A 23,611-nucleotide genomic window follows, 5' to 3' on the forward strand; every position below is an offset into this window, starting at 1 on the left:
TCTGTCTGAGAAAATAGTTCACAGCCTCAATACCACCACTGTGGGGAATGCTGGTATATAGGCTGGACACATCAAAAGTAGCTAGAATACAATCAGAGGGTATATCAATAGCTTTCAGTTTGTTGATAAAATCTATAGAGTCTTTAGTGTACGATGACAGAGTTACCACCCAAGGTTTTAGTAAATGATCCACAAAAGTGGAGACGTTATTAGTGAGAGAGCCAATTCCACTCACTATTGGCCTACCAACTAAAGGAACAGTTTGGGATTTATGAACCTTGGGAAGGGTATAGATAACTGGTATAACAGGGTGATCTGTTTTCATGAAGGCATGTTCATCTTTACTGAGTTCCCCATTTTTAAACCAAAGATCAAGTTTGTCATGTGCATGTGCTCTGAGCTGAACTGTGGGGTCAGAGGGGAGTTTTCTATAGAAAATGATATCATTAAGTTGTCTCATAATTTCACAGCTGTAATCTGTAGCATTTTGAATGACCACACTGCCACCCTTGTCGGCAGATTTAATGACAATGGTGGCATCTTTGCGTAAATCATTAAGACATTCTCTTTCAGCTTTAGACAAATTATTAAAGGTTTTAAAATCACGTTTCTTTTTCAGAGCACATTGCACATCGTGTTCAACCATACGACAGTAAGTTTCAAGGGAGGCATTTCTATTTCTGGGAGGCATATACATAGATTTCTTTTTAAACACAACTTTATTGACCATAGGGGTGTCAGACTGCCCTATTGGTTCAGTAGTGACTGGAACCACATCACTATGTGCCGTATTGGACACATTAGAAGTACTGGAATAAGAAAAATTAGCAGTAGTAGGATGGAAAAGTTCTCTGAGTCTCAGTGTTCGAAAGAATTTTTGAAAATCGATATAGGTTTCAAAGTCATTGGTGGTAGCAGTGGGTGAAAAAGACAGCCCTTTATTCAGAGCCGACCTGGCCAAATCAGTCAGAGGCTTTGATGAAAAGTTCATTACCGTGTTTTCTTGCTGGACCGGGTGTAGTGTGCGTGGTCTCTTGTGTAAACCTCTTCGGAGTCGTCTGACGCATGTTGGTTGTTTCTGCTGTGTCTCCGACCCCGTCCTCGTCCTCGTCCTTTTGTACCGCCTGGCTGCTGACGCCGGGTGGGTTCTCCTAAAAAAGGGACTCCCCGACTGTTGGCATCAGAGTCGACGGAGGAGGAGGAAGGCCAGGAGGATGGTGGTAGTGGTAGTGGGGGGCGACCATGTTGAGGGTTGCTCTGCGACGATGGAACTCCGTCTGGTGCCGGATCCGGTGTCGTGGGTTTCCTCCAGAAGTAGACATTCTCGTTCCTGTAGTCCTTGGTGTCTCTGGTGAACTTCTTTCTTTTCTTAATCAGCAGTTCATCGTAGGTTTTGGTTTTTAAAATTTCAATCTCTTTCTTAATTTCAGACAATGCAGTTTTGTCTGTGTATACAGTGTCAAGGCGGGCAGCAATGACCGTTATCTCCTCTCGTGTTTTGGTCAGTAATGCTGACGTCTCTTTTATCACGAGTGCCATTAAGTCCATAGAGCATTGTTGAGAATTTCACACCAATGGTCTAAAAACTCTGGACTGTCTACGCCGATAGCAGGGGACAGTTTTTGTACCCTGAGGCCCCTCGGTATTATCTTGCTGCGTATGCAGTCACTGAGGGACACGGCGTGTAGATATTGTTTGGTCTCACGTACCGAAAGCACTTTAAGTGATTTCACAAGCGAGTCGGTGTCATCTTGGGCGTTGATGCTTGCAACGTTGAACAGAGAGTCAGCCAAGAGAATGTTAGAGACCTCTTCAGAGGAGAATTCAAAGGTCTTGAATAGACGAGCTGGTATGTCGCTCAAGTCTTCCGCCATGTTTTTTGTTGTCCTGCCGTTGTTTAGGTCTGTGGAATCAGAGTGAGAGTGCCGTGCAAAAAATTTAGAACTTAGAACAAAAAGGGGATGCACGCACATCTCCACAAAAATGTGCAGGTGCTGGACTCAAAAATACACACCATAAGAAGAAGAGGAAGTCCGCACACTGTTGATGTTCCAGCGACCACAATTTATTTAAGTTTCATACAACGTTTCGACACCTTCGGGTCTTCATCAGGTATGAGGAGTGCAGACATAGGCAGGTTAAAATAGGGAGCAAACAAATCAAATCCCAGCTGTGTCTGGGATAATGGACACACCCCCCCTTTCTTAAGGGGACAGGCTACAAACAGTATGAGTAGAGGAACAGAAAATCAGTTCATTTTTAGAACAGTTCATTTTTAGAAATTCAATTCATTCTTCGAAAAGAGAGAAAATCAATTCATCCTTTAGAAAAATATAAATCCAATTCATTTTTAGAAAAATAGAAATATAGAAATTCATTCATTCCAATTCATTTTTAGAAAAATATAAATTCATCTTTAGAAAAATAGAAATTCATTCATTTTTTGTGACATAGTGTAGTGACATAATGCAACACAATACAGTTTTAAGAGGCAATGAAAAGCCAAAGGACTAATTATAGGCAGTATATACTGTAGGTGTTTTTGGGATCCCAAAAAAGACACATTAGGATTAGAGCAATAGTTTAGCAGCTCCAAATAGACATTACTCAAGGCCTAGATGCACAGATCAAATAAGTACACAAAAATGGTACCATAAAGAACAATTCTGTCATTTATGTCACTTTAAATGCAAAGTTGACAATATTTGGGAAGTCTTTGTTACGACAACATGATAACTAAGCCTGCTAGGTCATGTTTATGACAGGTGTTACTGTTGTCAGTAAAGTGTTCCCATCATAGACAGTCAGGAATCAATCTTCCTTTTGTGACATAATGCAGTAACTAGAAACAACCACCAGGTGTCTCATTCATCCAGTCTATGAAGAGCAGAGGATTTCTGACTCTGTCTGAGGGCCAGAAGATGCTTTTAGAACATCAATCACCGTCACTAAAATACATGTAGCATAATACTGTTACAATATATGTATGGAAATATGGATATCAAGTACTCAGATATTTTACTAAAGTAAAAGTATTACTACTGCAATACAGAAATACTATGTTGCAAGTAACAGGCCTGTATTCACAATATACAATGTTGTCCTTGGCCTCAGCAATGAGCTTGTCCTTTAGTTCCTTGAACATCTGAGGGTAGAGGAACTGTTTGAGGGCTCTCTCTATGGTCAAGGTCCACCGGTGCCTGAATGAACCCCTGCAGAAGAACTGTTTGATCTCATCTAAGTATGTCTGGTCACCAGGACGCCCTTTGACACCAATCATATCAATACAGATGTCTATGTTGAGCAGCCCCTCCTCCTCAGCCAAGCACATCTTGAGGAACTCATCCCCATTCAGCTATTTCACAGGCTTATTCTTCAGGTACTTGAAAGCGTAGGCAAAGTGAGCCTCGTCTCTGTTGACCTTCGCCCTCTCCTGGAACGTCTGCCTGAGAACTTGTCGAACTAGGGGCTCCCTGGCGATCTGCATGGCCACCATGTGTACCTTGTAGCTTCAACCACTGCCTCAGGAGTGGTGAACTGATTGCAGACATAATCTTTGGCTGGTAGCGGTGTCGCAAATTTTCTCCGAACTGCTCTGGTGTCAAGCCAAATTCTTTGGCCAAGCCATGAAGCCCCACTCTCTGGCAGAAGCTGTACATGTCCCTGTGTGAGGCCTGCTTCCGACGATCCTTGACCAGCTCACCTGATCCTTGAGCTGCTCTCCAGCTCACCAGGCTCATACAGCTCAAACACGCTCTTGCTGCTGTCAGCCACAACGTGAGCAAAGTCAAAGTCCCCACCAAAGGTCTCCTGGGCCTCCAGCAGGGCTGCATCAACCCTCTTCTTACTGGTGAGGGGTTGGTCGCCATCGTCCACAATGAAGTCGTCTAGGTCGGACTCCTCCTCCTGCTCCTCGTCATCACCGTGCTGAAGAGGCATATCAACGATCTCTTCATCCTCCAGCTCGCCCTCACCATCCCTGTCACCACTCACTGAAGATCTCATCTGCGATCTGTTTCTTCAGATCATTGGATGAGGATGGTGATGAGGACAATGACCTCTTCCTCTTCTTCCTCGCCGTCTCCTCCTCCATGAAAACATCAATGATGTGGCTCCCTACAGGATGAGAAACCATGAAACCATGAACCTACAAGCAGTGGTGGATACAAGTACTCAATTTCTTTACTTAAGTAAAAATATCAATACCACAATGTAGAAATACTCTGTTACAAGTAAAAAAAATATTGAGTAAAAGTACAAACGTACTGCATCAAAATATACTTAGAATACCAAAGTACAAGTAATCATTATGAATGGCCCACTTCAATTTCTTTTTAAAAATTGCTATCTTGGAAAAAAAACTCACGCACCGTGATGCGTTGTACATGTGAAGTTAAAATCAGGCCTTAAGTAATCAAAGGTTTTAAATAATTGTAGTTGAGTAAAAAGAACAATCTTTGTCTCTAAAATCTACTGGAGTATAATAAATTGAAATACACAAGTAAAACTAGGCTACCTCAAAATTGTACTTAAGTAAAGTACTTGAGTAAATGCACTTAGTTAGTTTCCACCACTGATGGAGATACAAGGTTTCTGCTCAACAACAACAACAATATACTGTATGTTATGTCTTTTGGGCTGTCTTCAAGAAAAATATAATATTAACTATTAATTGAATTGTACATTTTATTCATAAAAGTACTACGGTATGGTAATTAGAGTTATTATTTACAATGATTATTTGCAATGATTATTTACATTGATTAATGATGTATCCAGGGGTGGTGCAACAGGTCCTGTAATGTCGCCCTGTATGCTGGATCTTTGACTAGACAGCGGGTCAAAAAGTCCTGGCCACCTGAAAAGACAGAATTAAAAGTTAGTGAAAAGATGTGTGTGTACGCGCAAGTGTGTACTGTGAGAGAGTGACGAAGAGACTGTGTGAAAGCAAGCATGTTTGCATACATACATAGTTCCATACGCATGTCTAAATGTAACAGTGTAAAGTGGGTGAGTGCGGGTCTATGTGTACAATCATTTCATAGTTTATTTTATTGTATTGAATACTTTATTAGTCAGAAATGTAAACAGCAGTAAGACATTAAAGCTTAAAGGATAAGTGCAAATAAATAAAAGGAAGTATTTTGCTGTGTACTCGAGTGTGTGTGTATGGCTTACGTTGGGACAGCTGGTCCATCTCTAGCACTTGGAGGGTGATGTCAGCGTACCGGTCGAAGGGAAATTCTCCAAACAAGGTGACGTACGTCACCACTCCGAGTTGCCACACGGTGAATGGGACTGCCCTGTAGCGCGGCGGCCCATCTCCGTAGAACTCTGGAGGGTTGTAGAGGAGGGTTCCTAGAATCCACACAGACAGAAAGAAAGGGTAAGAGCAAGCGAGACCTAACAAGCAGGCATTGTAACCTTATGTTATGCCCGTACAATGTCCAGAGCAGACAGAGGCAGAAATAGTCAAACAAAGAATATTGTGGGAGGGAAGCCAGTCTGTGTTTTTTGTCACTGCACTAGCAACTCCTACAGGTTGATCAAGAAGGACTCCTGTCAGCAGGCATGTTCAACTGTGAGGAATAGGGTGGTTCCTCCACACACACTACGTCCTCCCGGTGAAGCTTCTCACTGGCACATGAAAAGAAGCGGCAGGATTCAGAAATTTCTATTTTCTATGAATTGATTACAAGGGACCCCAATGGAAACAAGCCATAGTGCTTTCTTGGGTTTCAAATCTTCTTAGCAGATCTTGTATTGAACTGTACTTTCCTGTGCTTTTTTTTGTTGCAAACTGCTAATACAATATTCAATCAAAAAAGGCGATTCCATGTGTATAATAGGAGGAGGTGTGATATCATCCCTGGGACCAACCAGTCCAACACACAACCAGTAGGGGTCAGCAGTGACAAGATTACACACAAGTAAGTGTGTGGGATATCAGGGAATTGCCATAACGACTATATTGGCAGATAATGGGGAAAGTTGGCACACAAAAAAGAAAAAGTCAAAAAAATATTGTACCAGCGATGTCGGTATATTCCTCATCTGTCTGGGCACAGCTACAGCCAAAGTCAATGATCCTGACTACTGGACCCTGAGAGCCTGTCTGCACTACGATGTTCTCCAGCTTGATGTCCCTGTGAAAAACACCTTTATGCTGGAGTTCCATCAGTGCGTCCACCAGCTGCTTTATTATGGCCTGAGAGAGAGAGAGAGAGAGAGAGAGCGAAAGAGAGAGAGAGACAGGGCCAGGGGATATGACAGAGAAAGACATGTTATGGGACTGTTGGACTGCTGTCATGACCTAGATTGATCTATTGAAAGGACATAGTACCTCCCCCAACACACACACACACACACGGTTCTGCAAAGCAGTGTTCTTTTTTTAATCTAATTATCTACAGGGCCCCTGGGCCATCCATCCATCCTCTTACCTTAGCCTCATGCTCCGGCAGGCTGCCTCCTCTTTCCATGACGTAGTTCAACAGGTCCATGGAGGGGACAGGTCTCTCCAGGACCAGGACCACCTGCTGACCCAGGTCAACCCAGTCCAGCAGGGTGACGGCTGCAGACTGACCAACAGAGGTCCCTGCTACCTGTCTCTGCAGCAACACCTCCATGGGAATCCTGAGCAGGTTCCCGTTCACAGTCTGAAGTCACAGTAACAAAGACTCTATTACATAATTATCTACTAGTATATTTTATATATTTTACTGTAAAGGTGCATTAACTAACAATGGCCATGACAGTGACTGGTTTCAGGTAAATGTATTGTCTAGAATAGATTCTACCACATAATATGGGGAGAGACAATATATTATAGAGAGAGAAGAACTGGTGAACATTTCAAACAACTAAAAACAACTCACCACTACTGTGAAGGTCACCTCCTCCTTTGGGATGTACTTTATCACCACCTTGAGGAGAGAGACACAAATATATCAATCATGGCTTCATCATGATAGGTCAATAAATAAGGTGTGTGTCTGTGTCTGTGTCTGTGTCTGTGTCTGTGTGTGTGTGAGATCCTTACCGGTAGGCTGTCAGCTCTACGGTAGCCTCCAAAGACGGTCCCTTCATCCAAAGGCTCTTGTTGGACATATTTGTATGTCAAACATATATCTAAAAGAGCTAAACAGACATAAAAATACAAGTTTAATCAATCAATCAATCTCTCTATCTATCTAAATTATATGGGCTACCTGACACTATCAATTATTTTCTTAGCGATTATTCTATCGATTACTTTCTCGATGAATCAAATCGTGTTTTTTGCGCACAGCGGTGTCCTGCGAAAATGGTGAAAATAACAGATATACAAGCTCATAACACATCCCAATGTGACGTGTTACGAGCTTGTGGGGCGGCCATAGCTGAGTGGTTAGTGAGCCCGCCTAGGGAGCCAGAGGCCCTGGTTGCCCCAGGTACGATTCCAGGCCACGCCAGCATATGTGTCGATGAAATGAAATTTGTCCCTGAGCAAGACTCTTAACCCCTAATTGCTCACAGGCCCTCATTGGAAACAAGCCCGCAAGGACTTTCATGAACGTCCTGTTAAAAGGAATTATCCTTATCCTTTTTTTTGTAGATAGAATTGTTATTCTACGAGGGGCGGCCATAGCTGAGTGGTTAGTGAGCCCGCCTAGGGAACCAGCTGGCCCTGGTTGCCCCAGGTTCGATTCCAGGCTATCCCAGCATATGTGCCGATGATATGAAATTTGTCCCTGAGCAAGACTCTTAACCCCAATTGCTCACAGGTTCTCATTGGAAACAAGACCGCAAGGACTTTCATGAACGACCTGTTAAAAGGAATTATCCTTTATCCTTATCTTCTTTTGAAACGTTTAACCTATAAGTACATGCCCAAAATAGGGATCGATTATTAATAGATTATTTTTATTAAAGTATCCATTATCTACTTTTTTTTATACAAGCGATTACTTGGATTAAGTGTTGTGCGCTTACATTCTATACTGCATAGCTTACCTTTAATGGATGTATCCATCTCTGGATATATGGAGTCTGGGCTGTGGCTGTAGGAGGATGACCACCCCGATGCCCATGATGAGGACGATGAGGACGACAATGAGCTGTAGCCTTGGGAGAAAGACTGGGAGGACGTCCTCTTCCTCTCGCACTTCCTCCTCTCTGTCTCCTCCAGAACTCCTCCAGAACTCACTACAGGATGAGAAACATGAAACCATGATGAGCTTTTACTGCATTTTAAAACTAACAACAATATAACAACGTGTTGAATATCTATCCATCTATCTATAGAGATGAACCCATACTAGTTTTTCCTTCCCGATACCGATTCCGATGCGTATCGGTCGATACCGAGTACCGATCCGATACCAGTGTGTCAAAAATAAAAAAGGTCTAGGACAACTGGTTCTCAAACTGGGATCCGGGGACTCTGAGGGTTCCTTGAGGGGGTTCCAAGTGGACCCTTACAGGTCTGTAACTCTGAGTGTACAAATGGAACTAAATGGACCCGTAGGGTCCTTGAAGTTATACGTTTGAGAAGCACGAATCTAGGAATACATAGAAATTCTAATTATAATTGTTAAATTGCAGCTACAAGTTGGTAAAATAATAATAACGGAAAGAGTACAGTAAGAGTATAAAACAGTAGTGCAACATCAACTGAAACATTCAAAATATCTATCTATCTAAGAGGTTATGTAATAAATCATTTGAAAACTGTAGCAATGCAGAATAGCAGGAAAATTTCAGACGATTAAAGAAATAATTTATTCAACATTGTTTAACAAAAAAAAAGAAAAAGAAGAAGAGGCCTAGTGGAAGGAACAGGTTATCACCTATTTCGAAATTGCACATTGTACACATATACAATATAACATATAACACAACTCACCAGTGAAGGAAGGCTGGAAGATGGTGGCAGACAGCAACGTTGTCTCATTGTCCTCAGAGGGTTTGCTAGGTTTCCCCCCACAGCGGCCGTGGTCCAGTGTGAGAGGTCGCAGGTCACCGGTGGGTTCTGGCAAGGTGAAGTCTGCGTCCACGGTGGTGCTCTCCTGAGTGTACAGTAGAATGAGTAGATTGAGAGATAACATTTTTGTTAGTCGTGTTCTTAAAAAAAGCCCTACAGATGATAAACAAGTGAAATATCATGTTAATTCTGTTTCAGTTAGTTCTTCAGAGGATGGTCAAGTTCACTCTGAAGAAACAGAATTATTGGGTTTGTTGCTCATAAACACTTTTACACAACAAAGCAGTATGATGCAAAAGAAAATGTCCCCAAGGGGTACCTGGTGGTTCAGACAGCATGTCCATGCCTTGCGAATCCCACGGATCCGCTTTCCAATCCACCGTGCAACTTTAGCAAGCCTTTTCTTGCTCCGTCCTCCTGGTCTCTCCTCTCGCTGTCCTCCAGGCATCTCCTCTCTCTGCTCTAGGATCTAAATAAAGGATAAAAATGACAAAAAATAAACCCCAACAGCTCATGCAACCTAAGTAGGAAAGTTCAGTTCAAGTCCTTCTGGTGTTAAATGTATTACATTATTTCAGTTTGAATGTTAAAACATTGTAAATCGTACAAAATTAGGATTGACACAGTATTTAAAAACCTAGAAGTCCCACTAATGAAACGTCTCTGTTGGGTTGGTTCAAAACTGTTACTTTTCAGGATTCTAATTAGAAAATAGCAAAAGCCGCAGATCTACAAGCTCAAAACGCGTTGCTTTGTGCCGTGTTTCGAGCTTGTAGATCTGCTACTTTTGATGCTTTTGTGTGACGCTGTAGTATTGTGAAGTGGGGATTTAATTTAAGAAAAAAAAAAAAAAAGTTAGAATATGGAGATAAGAGGTTTCTACCCGACAGCAACGAAAAGCAAAGCAAGCAAATACATACAAAATGTAGAACATTCATATTAAAGTGCTACAGTGCAACACTGTACCCTTACATGCATGTCTGGAACGTTGTCCGCGAGGAACTGTGCACACCTATCACACAAACAAGTACAAAAAGTCATTGATTAGACAAATATTAACCGATCAAAATTTTTGTAATCAAATGAGTTAGTGATGTATCATGTAAACATTTGTTAAATGTACTACAACTTTATATATATCATGAAATAAAAAAATGTTTGTGGGTAAATATCCCAATTTATTTTAAACAAATAACAGGTGATTATCATTAAATTACAACCATGGCCAATAAGCTGCCCTAATAGCATATACTTCAATAATATTTAGCAGAAATAGCATCTAACTGTGAGCTTGTAGATCGGCTATTTTCAGTGACAAGATTTGATGTAGACTCTAGACTTTTCCCCCTCTACACTGTAGAAGTACTCTGTTACAACAAATTTACTTGAGTAATAGTATTAAAGTATTGGTATCGAAATGTACTCAAAATACCAGTAGAAAGTACTCATTATGCAGAATGTTTTCAAATGTATAATTAATAATATCAAAAACATATTTTGAAAATAGCTGATCTACAAGCTCACAATGCATCACATCGCGATACATTGTGAGCTTGTAGATCGGCTATTTTCAAATGGCCAAAATGTATACAGGGCTGAAGTGGTTACTATTATGTTTTGTAATAATCAAAATCTACAAAGTAACAAGTATTAAAGTTTTCAAATAATTGTAGTGGAGTAAAAGCACAATATTTGCCTCTGAGATGTAGTGGAGTAGAAGTAAAAGTACTGAAAATTGGAAATATTCCAGTAAAGTAAAAAATACCTCAAAGTTTTACGTAAGTACATAGCCCCATTTGGAACCTCTCCCTTGGAGCTAAATAGCGGAGGGAGAGGATCCGATTGGAGCTATAAGTACAGTACTTGAGTTAAATGTACTTAGTTACTTTACACCACTGGTTGCAACAGAATATTTCTACATTTATATTATTTGTATTACTACTTTTACTAAAGTCAATCAAATCTGAGTAGGCCTGTTTCTCCCACCACTGAATTAAACATCTTGAACTGCTGGTACAACGGTTTCCTGTGCAAAATAAAAGAACAGGTCTAAAAGCTAAGCCCATACTACAGGTTGTTAGCTTGTAGATCTGTTCTTTTTCACATGAATGACAACAGCTAGCGTTCCGTTGATACATTCAATTGATTCAAACAAAAACAAGCTACAATCAGACGTTTTAAATGTAACTAGTACAATTATAGCATGTTGTAGTGAAAAGATAGTCTGTTAAAATGACATATCCCCCTGTTGAGAACGATATATTTTTTAAATCAACGTTGTTGATTAAAAAAAAGACGTTATAACGTCTACAAACTTCTAGACGTTAACTCAAGCTGAGATGAAAGTTTTAAATGTTCAAGCTAGACTAGCCTTGGATCAATGGTCATCGGTCATATATAATATATCACAGTCTTGTATCAATAAGGCTAAAACCTAGACTATGAAGCAGGTGGGTAAGGTAACAACACAACCAAAGTAAACAGATCTACAAACCAGCTGTCGTTTAGACAGCTAGTTTAGACAAGCACCACCATGATGATGACTAACGGCCACCGGGCATGTTATCCACAATGACTTGTTGTAGCTTCTAAAGACATATTAACTAACTAAACAATCAAACACACACAACAAGGCATTTTAAATAGCATAACAATTTAGGAAGAGATCTCTGATGGTTAAATCAAAGAAGAGGACCCGCACACTGTCAGAAACTTGCAAAAAATGTAGCTTTTTATTCGACGTTTCGGTCGTTAGACCTTCATCAGGAGTCCTGAAGAAGGTCTAAACGACCGAAACGTCGAATATAAAGCTACATTTTAAGCATTTTAAGCTAATAAAAAGCTTTTTATTCGACGTTTCGGTCGTTAGACCTTCTTCAGGACTCCTGATGAAAGCTTGGTCAGCTTCATCAGTCCTGGTCTAACAGCCGAAACGTCGAATGAAAAGCTACATTTTTGCAAGTTTCTGACAGTGTGCGGGTCCTCTTCTTTGATTTAACCGTCAGAGATCTCCTTCTAAATTGTTATGCTATTTAAAATGCCTTGCTGTGTGTGTTTGATTGTCCTTGATCTCCTAAATTGTGCATGTTTTACTTACACACCTGTCGCCAACCTTTGGCTTTGAGGTGTGCATCGGCCTCGTTTACAAAAAATAGCATAACAGTGACATTTCCCCTTAACCCCAAGACCCGAGCATCATCAAACTGAACTCACCTAGTTGTCGTTGAACGTTAGAAGTGAAGAAAGGCTGGAAAAAAGAAAGTGAACACCAAAAAGCCAAAACAAATCTGGTAGTTGGTGAAATAAGTCCGTTGTGCGTTGTCGGTTGTCCGTTGTCCGTTGTCCGTGGTTCGTTGTTCGTTGTCCGTTGAGAAGATGTGTCTCGCAGGTGGAGATGCAGCCGATCGAAGTCAATGTCACAGAGCATCTGAGGGTTGTTCGCGCTGCGGGACATTTAAACTCGGTGTCTTGCGCGAGCTGCGCGTCCATTGGTCAGCGTTCATAACAGCTCCTACGTCACATGTGCGTTCTGTTCCCGTGTCTCGCGAGAATGGTCTGAACTGGCAAACGACGCCCTGGCCGTTTTTCATTGGCTGCACGAAAGCACCGTAAGCCAATGAGAACAGCGTGTCTAGAAACTGCGTAGGCCGATGGACGATCCTTGTACCCAAGAGGACGGACAGGTGTTTGTTTTTGATGATTTTTCAAATCAAAGCAACTTTTCATCAACGTCACGAAAAGTACAAGCCTGGGATGAAGATTAGTCGTTACAGTCAGTGTTGCCAGATTCTGTGAGAGAAACAAGCAACCAGGTCTAGGAAAACCAGCCCAAAAGAAGTGACTATAATGGGCCACACCACACATGTGCACTTTAACATGTACATACATCAGCTATTTGAAAATAGCAGATCTACAAGCTCTCAAAGTGTTGCATCGCGACGCGTTGCGAGCTTGTATATCTGCTATTTTCAAATAAAATCTTGCGAGGAAATTATAATAAGCAGATCTGGCAACCCTGGTTACAGTTACAACCAGACTGTAGAGATGCAGTGAAACAGTGTTTGTAACATCATTGACCAACAGTTCTACACAACTGAGTAAGTCATTTAAATGTAATTTTACTAATCTATGCTACATTATATCAGGATTATACACTCATTATATACGTTATATACACTCCTGTTTCAGTGACTGTGTTTTAAATCCATGTATCATCACCTGTCTCAAGAGACTTTTGGTATGTCTTGAGACAGGTTTATTGATCTTATCTTTCCTATATGCACCTGTCAGATACTTTTAATCTAGGTGTGCCAAAGCTTTTAGTTGTTATTTGAATGAACAAATATATTGAGCAGTATACTGTAATGGAGATTATGGAGTAGGCCTACATCAACATCATAGAAAAAACAACAGGCCTAACGGTAGCTCTGGTCCAGAAGGAGTCCTCCTCCTTCTAACGCTATGGACCAGAGCCAGCCTAACAGATACATAACTAAAATTAAAACAAAATCAAAGGAAAGCAACATTCTAGTCCATTGGTTCTCAAAGTGGGGTCCGGGGACCCCCAGGATGAGGGGCTACCAGGGGGTCCCCAGCTAAATGATTTATAGGAACCAAATGGACCCTTAAGTGTCTGTAACTATGAGAGTGTACAAATGGAACCTAACGGTCCATTTGGTTCCATTTGTACACTCTCAGAGTTAAATTAACATTGCTTTTACAATATGAATTGGGGTCCCAGAGATAGAAATGCCATTAAATGGGGGTCCGTAGCTTAATGCATGTCAAACTAGGGGGGTCCTTAAATTACAATGATTGAGAATCACTGCTAGAGCCGTAAAAATCTTCTCTTATGGGGGTCCCTGGCTTATATTTTCAAATGGGTGTCCGCGGGCTAATATGTGTCAATTTGGGGGTCCTTGAAATGAAAACGTTTGCGACCCACTATTCTAGTCAGACAAAGCAAAGGAGCAAACGTTAGCCTAAATAGATTGAATGTAGTATTACTTAGGCTTATCCATTTTTTAATTCTAACTCTTTAAAGTTGACTTAACAAAGACTTGTACATACTGTAAGCATTTGATCTATATCAGGGGTCTTCAACAGGGGGTGATGTTTTCATGGAGGAGGAGACAGCGAGGAAGAAGAGGAAGAGGTCATTGTCCTCATCCTTATCACCATCTTCATCCTCATCTTCATCCTCATCCAATGATCTGAAGAAACTGATCGCAGATGAGATCTTTAGCGGTGACAGGGATGGTGAGGGCGAGCTGGAGGAGGAAGAGATCGTTGATATGCCTCTTCAGCACAGTGATGACGAGGAGGAGCAGGAGGAGGAGGAGGAGTCCGACCTAGACGACTTCATTGTGGACGATGACGACCAACCCATCACCAGTAAGAAGAGGGTTGATGTAGGCCTGCTGGAGGCCCAGGAGACCTTTGGTGGGGACTTTGACTTTGCTCATGTTGTGGCTGGCAGCAGCAAGAGCGTGTTTGAGCTGTATGAGCCCGGCGAGCTGGAGAGCAGCTACATGACCCACCAGGACAGCAAGATCCGCTCCACCGACATGCCCGAGAGGTTCCAGTGGAATCCCTGTGGAATCTGCTGAGGATGACAAGCTGGAGGAGGAAGCAGAATGGATCTTTAGACACATCTTCTCCACCCCAACTATTTCCAAGCAGGTATTGTATCAGCTGTAAAAACTGACCAGACATATGCACAAACGCACACGCGCCCACACACACACGCACACGCACACGCGCACGCACGCACGCACGCACACACACACACACACACACACACACACACACACACACACACACACACACACACACACACACCGTGTCATTGTGTGCTATACATTTTGTCTACCCAGTTGCACATCTTTGTTGATGTGAGACATGGAACGATATTACAATTCGTCATATGTAATAACAATAATTGAGGCTAAACGTTTGTTCAGTGATATTGCATTAGCTTAAAATTAGTTACTGTACATATTAAAATATTTCCATTTGTATTGCCTAAGTAAATAATTACCAGTTTACAAAAACTTTTACTCACACACCATTTTCTTAACCCACAACATCTATTGATTAAAATATAATGCAAGTTTATGTACGTGTGTTTCTTAATCAGGAGAGCACAGATCACCTGGACAGAGAAACAACCACAAGCAGGAAGGAATAATAATAATAATAATAATGCTATTATCTTTTCCTGTCATTCTCAGGCTATTGATATATAAAATCTGAAGAAGTTTCTGAAAAGCAAGAAACCTCATGTGGTCGCTGTTGCTGGAGAGAATAGGTGAGTGTTTGATTCCTTTCTTTGTTCTGTTTTGTTTTGTTTATTTTCAATCAGCTTTCTTAAGAGTGGTTTTCTTAGTACTGATGCCAAACCAGTTTTTCGTATGTCTGCAGAGATGCTCTTATGATAACGGAGGACAACAAAATGACCATCAGTGAGCTTGCAAAACAAACCTCTCTGCCCCCCGTGGGAGTGGAGCTGGTCGACATTGAACTGGCTACACTGTACACGAACAGCAAGAAGTCTGAGGTAAATAATATATTTGTACATAGTGTTTTATTTGTTTGTGACATGTATTATCGTGTAAATGTTCTATGCTATGTTGATGAATTGAATACATAGGACCACAATGGAAACAAGTCCCCAGGACTTTTTGGGGTTATCGTTTTAGCCTTAATGTCTTACTGTACCATGTGCTGTTTACATTTCTGACTAATAAAAAGAACACACAGCACCAGTGTTTCCTAGGAGCCTATGTAAGGAGCCTATAACAGCAGGTTTTAACATGATAGAACTGTGCCCTGTATGTAGGCAGTCAAGTGGCTCACAGCAACTCACCATAACAATCTGCACCTGAACATCTCTACACTTTAACTGCTATGATTGTGTTTCATATCGGCCCATCTTGATGAACACCAACATCCACAGCATAAACACACTGACACCGCTAAAGGAGAATCTTTCCAGATGTGTTGTAATAAATCTGTGTCCTCCGTCTGTCTGCCCCTGTGTTCAGGTTGATTTCAGAGACTACCCTCCCCTGCTGCGACAGGCTGTGTCCATAGCCAGGAAGCTCCAAGATCCTCTGGTGGAGTATGCTCAGGTCTGCAGCAGTGACGAGGACATCCTCTGCCTCAAACTGCACTCCACTACAGGTGAGAGATGGGGGAATGGTGGGTGGAGGGTCAGGAGGTGCAGTGAAATGTACAGTATGTCATGTGACATCACTTGGGCCATACCTGTGGTCTGGCATCTTTAGCCCACTGACTCCCAGTATGCTTGACATTACTGCCGACCATTTTCCAAAGCTAGTTTGATTGATTTTAGAGGAAGCCAGTGGATTCCATACATTTCAGTACTATATAGAAATCAACGTGCAGAGACAAATAAAATGATAAATAATCCACCACACAAAATATCAATGATACAGATATTCTTTGTTAAATTGTTATTATAATAGTATTATTACCCTTGAATGCATTTTAAAAGGAGAATTACATTGAAAAGACAAGCTGAATATATAGTCCTTAGAGAAAAGATTGACTTTCAAAATTCAAATGTCCATGACTCGCAATGATCTTTAGCAAACATTAACTCAGTTATTCAGGTAAGCTCTGTAACGTAATAACTTTTGAAAAATGTAAACAAACGCGATGAGAGTCGATCTACAAGCCCACAACGTGTCGCAAAGTGTTATGAGCTTGTAGGCTATTTTTAAAGAATGGGTTAGGGAAAAAATTGGAATTTTTACAACACAAATCTTGTACAAGGATCTCAGGCACAAAATATTTTCAGATGGTGGGTCTGCGGCCAAATACATATTAATTTGTGCACTAACAACAATATCCAGTTAGACAAGAGGACAAACCAATAACTGTACTTCATTTGAAAGGGTGAACAACACTGACCTTGAAACAAATACATTTCATCCAGGTTAATTGCACTCTTGACAAAAGCTTGCATTTCAAACCGGTATGATTTTGCTTGAGCGAGACACACAACCCCCAACATCTTTGGAGATCAATTGGAAATGATTGTAACAGGAGAGGATTAAAGCATGTGACCACGCCACCACAGAGGTTGTGGGTTCAAATCCACGTGGTGCATCCGGCTTTGTGGAGCGTCTACAAAGGATGTAATGATCATTAGACTCAGAGCAATAACCCCACCTATCTCTCTGACTCCCTCCCCAGTCAGTTAGGAGTTTAAATGAATGTAGAATTATGGGCAGGATGTCATTTGCGTTTTTTGGGAATCATTAATTTTAAAAGAAAAAAAACTCACATCCCAGTGTGCCAGTGATCACCCTCCCCTGTGCCAATGCAGATGTAATATAAATAAGATAGAAGATCAAGCTTGTAGATCAGCTATTTTCACTATTTTAAAATGTTTTAATATAATAATAAAAAAGGAACGGTTTTGGACATACAAGGTGTCCACCCGACAGCAACGATATCTAGAAAATGCAATAAAAGGTATACACACAACATATATACGTTTATTTTTCATAGAAGTCTAGAAAGAAAAAACACTATGGGTCTCTAGTATCACAGCTAAGTTAGAACCCATTTGTATAGCTCTCTCATCCTTGCTCTCTTTCACTTACACAGTGTGGGAAGCTGTTGCATTGAAAAGAGAGGCACACCCAAAGCCTGAAGAAATTCAGAGAGAAGGCCCAAACCTGGGCAAAGAAGATGAAAGATGGCAGCAACCAGTCAAACGTGGTGGATCTCAGTGTGGTACAGTTACGGTAATAAACATTTTGTCTTTCTATTTTTGCCAGCCATTGCTAGTTCCAGTTAGCACAACAATCGGCTTCCCGACCATTTTCAAATATCTACCAGGTTAGATATTCGGCTATGTCCCCGACTGGACATGAGACAGTATCATACAGTATGAAAGGGTCTTAAGGGCCTTTTCACATATAGACCCAGCAGTCTTTACTTTTCTAATCCATTACACTTATAAATAATATTGCACAGTGCAGTGGGGGGTGAAACACCAGTTTTGTTGTAGACTATGAATGTTTTTGTCTTGTTTAGGGACTTGGGTTCATTGACTATGATGTTGTTTTTGTTTAGTAGCAGGAGCTTGCTCTGGACCAGAGCTAAATGATAGCCTGCTTCGCCAGAGTTAGTTGGTCTGTTTGTTATTATTTGGCCATGTTCACCCTGACGTTAAATGTCGCTGATGTTGTGAAGACCAGTGTGGGTTCGAAACGTCCACCTCAACTAAATGAATAGCTGGGAGCTCTAATAAGATCTTCAGACTTCCTTTCTCTTCAGTAATATCAGATGGACCCATAGCAAAGGGCATCCAATCATTACAAGACACGTTCAAACTGATGTTATAAATGAGAAATGGAACAATGTAGCACCTGCACAGCCTATGTCTTGTCTTAATGTTACCAGTGACTGTTTGGATGGGCTGCAAAGATTAAAACAGATAGCTCACAATGAGCTACCAAACAATGAGCGAAAGCATGTTGAAACAGTAGAGTTTTTAGCTGATTCTTAAAAATAACCACAGAAGCTGCAGCTCTCAGGCCACGAGGAAGGGCATTCCACGGTCTAGGCGCTACAGACTGAAAAGCTCTTTCACCTTTAGTGATTAACCAGGTACGAGGAATGACCAATAGACCCTAGTCTGCTGACCTCAGGGACCTGCTGGGCACATATGGTTCAAGCAAGTCAGTTAAATATTCAGATGCCTGGCCATGCAGAGCTCTAAAAGTGAGCACCAGGACCTTGAACTGAACTCTATGAACTGAACAGCCTTATGTCTGGTAGAAAAATATAGTAATGAATAGTTGTTTAATGATTTGCCAAAATATGTCTTAACTGTTAAACTTTTTGCCATCCGAACTTTATTAAAAACTGGGACATACTGTACGTGATTGACTCTAAATCTGAGTAGTAGGCCTCACTGTGAACATTTTTGCTATTGATAAATTGGTCTTGAACCTCATTGAAAGTGGTATTAAAACCGACTTGCAGAGACCCTGCACTAAAGGTTACATTTGTGCACTCGGATATCAAATGAACAGGGTAGATGTATCTGGACAGGACTAATGTTTGTTTATTTACGTATGACCGTGTTGTTGGCCGATATTGGAAGTGATGCATACAGAGCATGTTTATCTGCTTTTTTCAGTGAGCGACACCAGCTTAAGACAGAATATCAGGCTTGATATTAAACTGAAATAGCCGTTCATTAGCCTTTGTAACCCTGCCATGAAAATGTTTCTAAGTTTGCTTATATGCTTTTCATTGTTTAAGATGGTGAAAATGAAGGCCCCTCTTGTTGTGGGGGGAGCCAAAAAAAGGCAATAGTGGCAATTGGGGCGCAGACATGATCTGCCCCTTCCAACTCCCCAAAGAGGCAGAAGTGGTCCTAGAAAGGATCCTGTGCCTCTTGGAAGGCTTCTTGCAAGGTAGGTTAGAGCACAATATCTATATTCATGACATTGATCCTGTATTCTGTCCAGATTCAAATGTCAAATATTTAAATAATGGTTAACAATATTCTGTTTAATTTCTAGGTCGATTTCCAGGTGAATTCGTCCACCCCCCACACAGACTACCTGGACCTCTTTAAAGATGAGGGTTATGTTTCTATGGAAAGACCCAACCGCAGAGAACCCATCCAGCCAGGGAGGATCCTCCCCCCCCAAAGTCTGTGCCCATCTCCTTTCAATGAACTGCAATCTGAAGATACTGTATATAGCACAAGAACTGATGTCAGTCAAATACAAAGTATTTATTTTGAGTCGACAAGTGCTGCTTTGGAGGCCATTGATGTGCTATTAAAGATCAATTACACTTTGGTAGAGTGTGGGTTGTGTATTTTACGTCTTATGTGGAACACAGATGAAAACTAAACAAGCTAAGACATGGTGGAGGAAATAAAACATTTGAGGAGTGCCAGTAAATAATGGAGAGATATGGTCTATTTAACCCCATAAAACAACATCTTAAACCGAATATTTAAGAACATAACTTCTAATGGCAGCTCAGGCGTTCAGTTTGGCATTTGTATTATTTTATATATTTGACACATTTGGCACCTAAATACAAACACATGCACACATTTAGCAAATTGCCTGAGACGGAGGGAAAGAGACACTAGACAGATACACAGGAAGGAACACAATTTTCTACAATTCAGTCATAAGTCTACAATCATCACAAGTCACAACTAAGAGATGTCCTTCAGGTTCCAGTGGAGTGGAGATTGAAGCTTTTTGCAGAACAACATGGGCAAAGATTCCATGTCCTGGACCTGGAACAGGGCTCAAGAGTCAAGTTGTCCTACACCTACAATCTACATGTTGTAATCACATACATTAGGTAGCAAGGTTATTAAGAGTTGATAGATTTATCAGTGACAATAATGTTTTGTCTGCAAGTGTTGCTTTGGAGGCTCTTTGTTCAAAACCAGATCGCTGATATGACTCTGAACCATGTTTGGCTTAAGTGAGTTTGTCTGATGGTGTGAACTTTTACAAACAATAACTTAACATGTCAAAGAGGAGATCCGAGCACTCAAAAAAGTGGAAGGGATATGGAGTTAAAATGCCAACATGTTTCGACCAGTTACGGTCTTCAACAGGGTGAGAACTGAAGACCATAAATGGTCTCCTCAACTTTTTTGAGTGCTCGGATCTCCTCTTATTTTTAAGCCTGCATTCCTCCTGATCCTAGAAGCACCTTCAGCATGCTTTTTTAGACATTTTATCTCCTTAGTGCACACGGTTGGATTCTGTGTTTTTTTCTCAACTTAACATGTCACTTAATGAATCTAAATAATATTGAGGCAATTTATGTACTCTGTATCTATTTGCAGTGGAAGTTGTACCAGGGCGCCATTGCAGCAGTAACATTTAGTGACCCCTTTATGATGGAATTTACCAGTGATACATTTTACCACAGAACGGCTAGTTGTGTTTAGTACCCTAACCCCATGTCATCACCAGCTGCTAAATGTTTCCCTCATACTTACAGCATACAGATTCTAGACCCACGCAAGATGAAGAATAGAATCTTTTGAATAGAGGAGTCATCATTGTACAGATACAAATTTGCAGTGAAAAGCAAGTGTCAAAATTGATGGTTTCTGTTCAGGATTTGTTGAAGGAATGTTCAGGAGATATGAAAAAATATAGAGGCATGATCTACTGATGATGATGTCACCTGATTATTCAAAAGAAAACACTCTTTCTGATCATTAAGTGAGATTTGAAGACCAGGAATTGGATAAAAATATTAAGCTTTTAACTAACATCAACATGTACAGTAGCACTGATTTCTGCACTGTTTGTTACGATAATAGTGCAGCAATAGTTCTTGTAACACCGAGGAGGTGTATTTTGGACACCAGGTGGCAGTGTACTACCACTACACATGGGGTTGCCCACATAAGAAAATGTTTACATTTAGGAATGAGTTTGGTGTTGCAAAGATAAAGGAACTGTATTGATTCCAAGACACTGAATGCGGTCATTAAGACAGTGAACACCTAAATTCCCCTGAGGAGCAGTCTGGTGTCTTGTCTTCAAACTTTGCACTAAAACCAATGGGGTTTCTTGCAGATTATGGCAGATATTCTATACCACTGATTCTTAAACCTTTTTCCATTTCGAGGACCTCCAGTTTGATATGCATTAGGCCACAGACCCCCATTGATACAATTTGTTATCTCTGGGACCCCAGTCTATACTTTCCATTTATGAATTTGGTAAGGGTTCATTTATTGGACCCCTGATGGGCTCAGAACCCAACGTTGAGAACCAGTGTAGCCTACTACTATACAGCACAGTGGTATAGACAGTATAACACATATTTGGTTCCCCACTTTGTGTGCCCAACACCAACAGACAAGTCAAAATCTCAAGGCACACCTGTATTCATAGCGAAAATAGCCGATCTACAAGCTCAGTATGGCACAATATGAGCTTGTTTTTTGTCTGGGAAAAAATATATAGCTTAGAGCATATAAAGAAATGCCTTAATAAGGACGCCAGGTTGAAAGTGGTTAAAATATTCTTAGTGGGTATCATTTGCCTCTGTATTGGGAAATGAGTGTGCACAAAATACTTATGTATATTAAAAAATTGTATAGTTGTATTTGAAATAATGCGTGTCTGTCAAACAATCCCAAGGCACACCAATAGGAACCACTTGTCTATTCAATTATTTCTTAGACAAATGAAAAAGTACATAGTAAACCGGGTGGAGGTTTCATGGGCGTGAGAATTACACCTAATGTGCATTGCAAAAGATTGATTTCAATAAATAATTTATTTAATGTCAAAATGGAATAAAAGGCCACACTGAAAGGAATTCAAGTGTACCATGATTAAAGGAAAGACTTAATTCTCATCTCTACTGGTTAAAATGTATGTTTTGTAATGATAATCAAAGTCTACAACTAGTCACTAAAGTTTCCAAATAATTGTAGTGGAGTAAAAGTACAATATTTGCCTCTGAGGTGTAGTGGAGTGTAATCTACTCCAGTAGAAGTAAAAGTATAGAAAATTGGAAATACTCCAGACCGGCGCCTATACTCCTTTACTGGAGTCTCCAGTAAAGGAAAAGTACCTACAAATTGTACTTAAGTACAGCACTTGTGGGTACATGTACTTAGTTACTTTACACCTGTGTGTGTGTGTGTGTGTGTGTGTGTGTGTGTGTGTGTGTGTGGGGGGGGGGGGGTTTAAATGGTGCATTTATATAGCGCTTTTATCCAAAGATTAGCCACATGATTTAGTCTACCAGCACCATCTCTGTTGAGCCCACTGATTTGTCTGTATCCACCATTACAACAAGTGTTATCAAGTCCTCCAGTTTAAACCAGTGTGAGGATGCTTTACCCTCTTCTCCATGATTCTTGCCTTGATGTCCAGCACCTGGCCTAAATACAGGTACAAGATGTGCACACAATCTCCTCTGTGAAATGTTTAGGACAGGTGTCATGTCAGTCAAGTGTTACCATCATAGCCAGTCAGGAATCAACCATCCTTTTGTGACATAATGCAGTAACTAGAAACAACCACTAGGTGTCCTCATTCATCAAGTCTATGAAGAGCAGATTCACATTTTAAATTACTACCAATGTTTTAGTTTAAAGCTGGACTGAAATATTTTCACAAACTACATGTGGGACAAAAGATAAGTTACAGCTCTTGTGGTCACATGACCACAAGAGCAATTTTGTCATTATGCCAATTGATTTCTTCCCTCACACATTTCTGTGTAGTCATTGCTGTTGCGTCCTACTGACTCAGCTACCAGCGAGGAGCCCCCACCAGGAGGACATAGAGCCTTTGTCCTACTCCTCCTGCCCAACACTCCCTGCTTACAGGTTCCGCCCCAGCCTGTAGGATTACATGCAATGACAAATATCAGCCTCCCCGCCCGGCTTCCCTCCCCCGAACACAGGCCAATTGTGTTTGTGTACTTTAGATAGATGAATACTAATGCTAGTTTTCCCTCTCCACTAGGCCGTCAAGATGAAGTACTCGGGGAGCAAGCTGATGAATGTCACTCGCCTTTCTGAGCTGCAGTCATCTACTGTGAAGAGCCTGGCTGGCTGCTCCCCTGCTTGACAACCCCCGA

The 23,611-nt window shown here is 41.0% G+C and overlaps 1 protein-coding gene across 1 annotated transcript in view; it reads left to right on the forward strand.

Annotated features, from left to right (window-relative positions):
* The window catches only part of LOC308095642 (G2/mitotic-specific cyclin-B2-like), a gene marked incomplete at its 3' end in the record, with an annotated part of 42,698 nt that extends 19,097 nt beyond the window's left edge, over window positions 1-23,601 (forward strand). The window contains exon 9 of the mRNA XM_080442690.1: window positions 23,497-23,601. Coding sequence (XP_080298816.1) covers window positions 23,497-23,601 — 105 coding nt within the window. The remainder of the gene's footprint in view (window positions 1-23,496) is intronic.
* Window positions 23,602-23,611: the final 10 nt, after the last annotated feature.

This window comes from Gymnoscopelus braueri, assembly GCF_963280865.1.
Source record: "Gymnoscopelus braueri genome assembly, chromosome: 2".
In the NCBI taxonomy this organism is placed as follows: Eukaryota; Metazoa; Chordata; class Actinopteri; order Myctophiformes; family Myctophidae; genus Gymnoscopelus; species Gymnoscopelus braueri.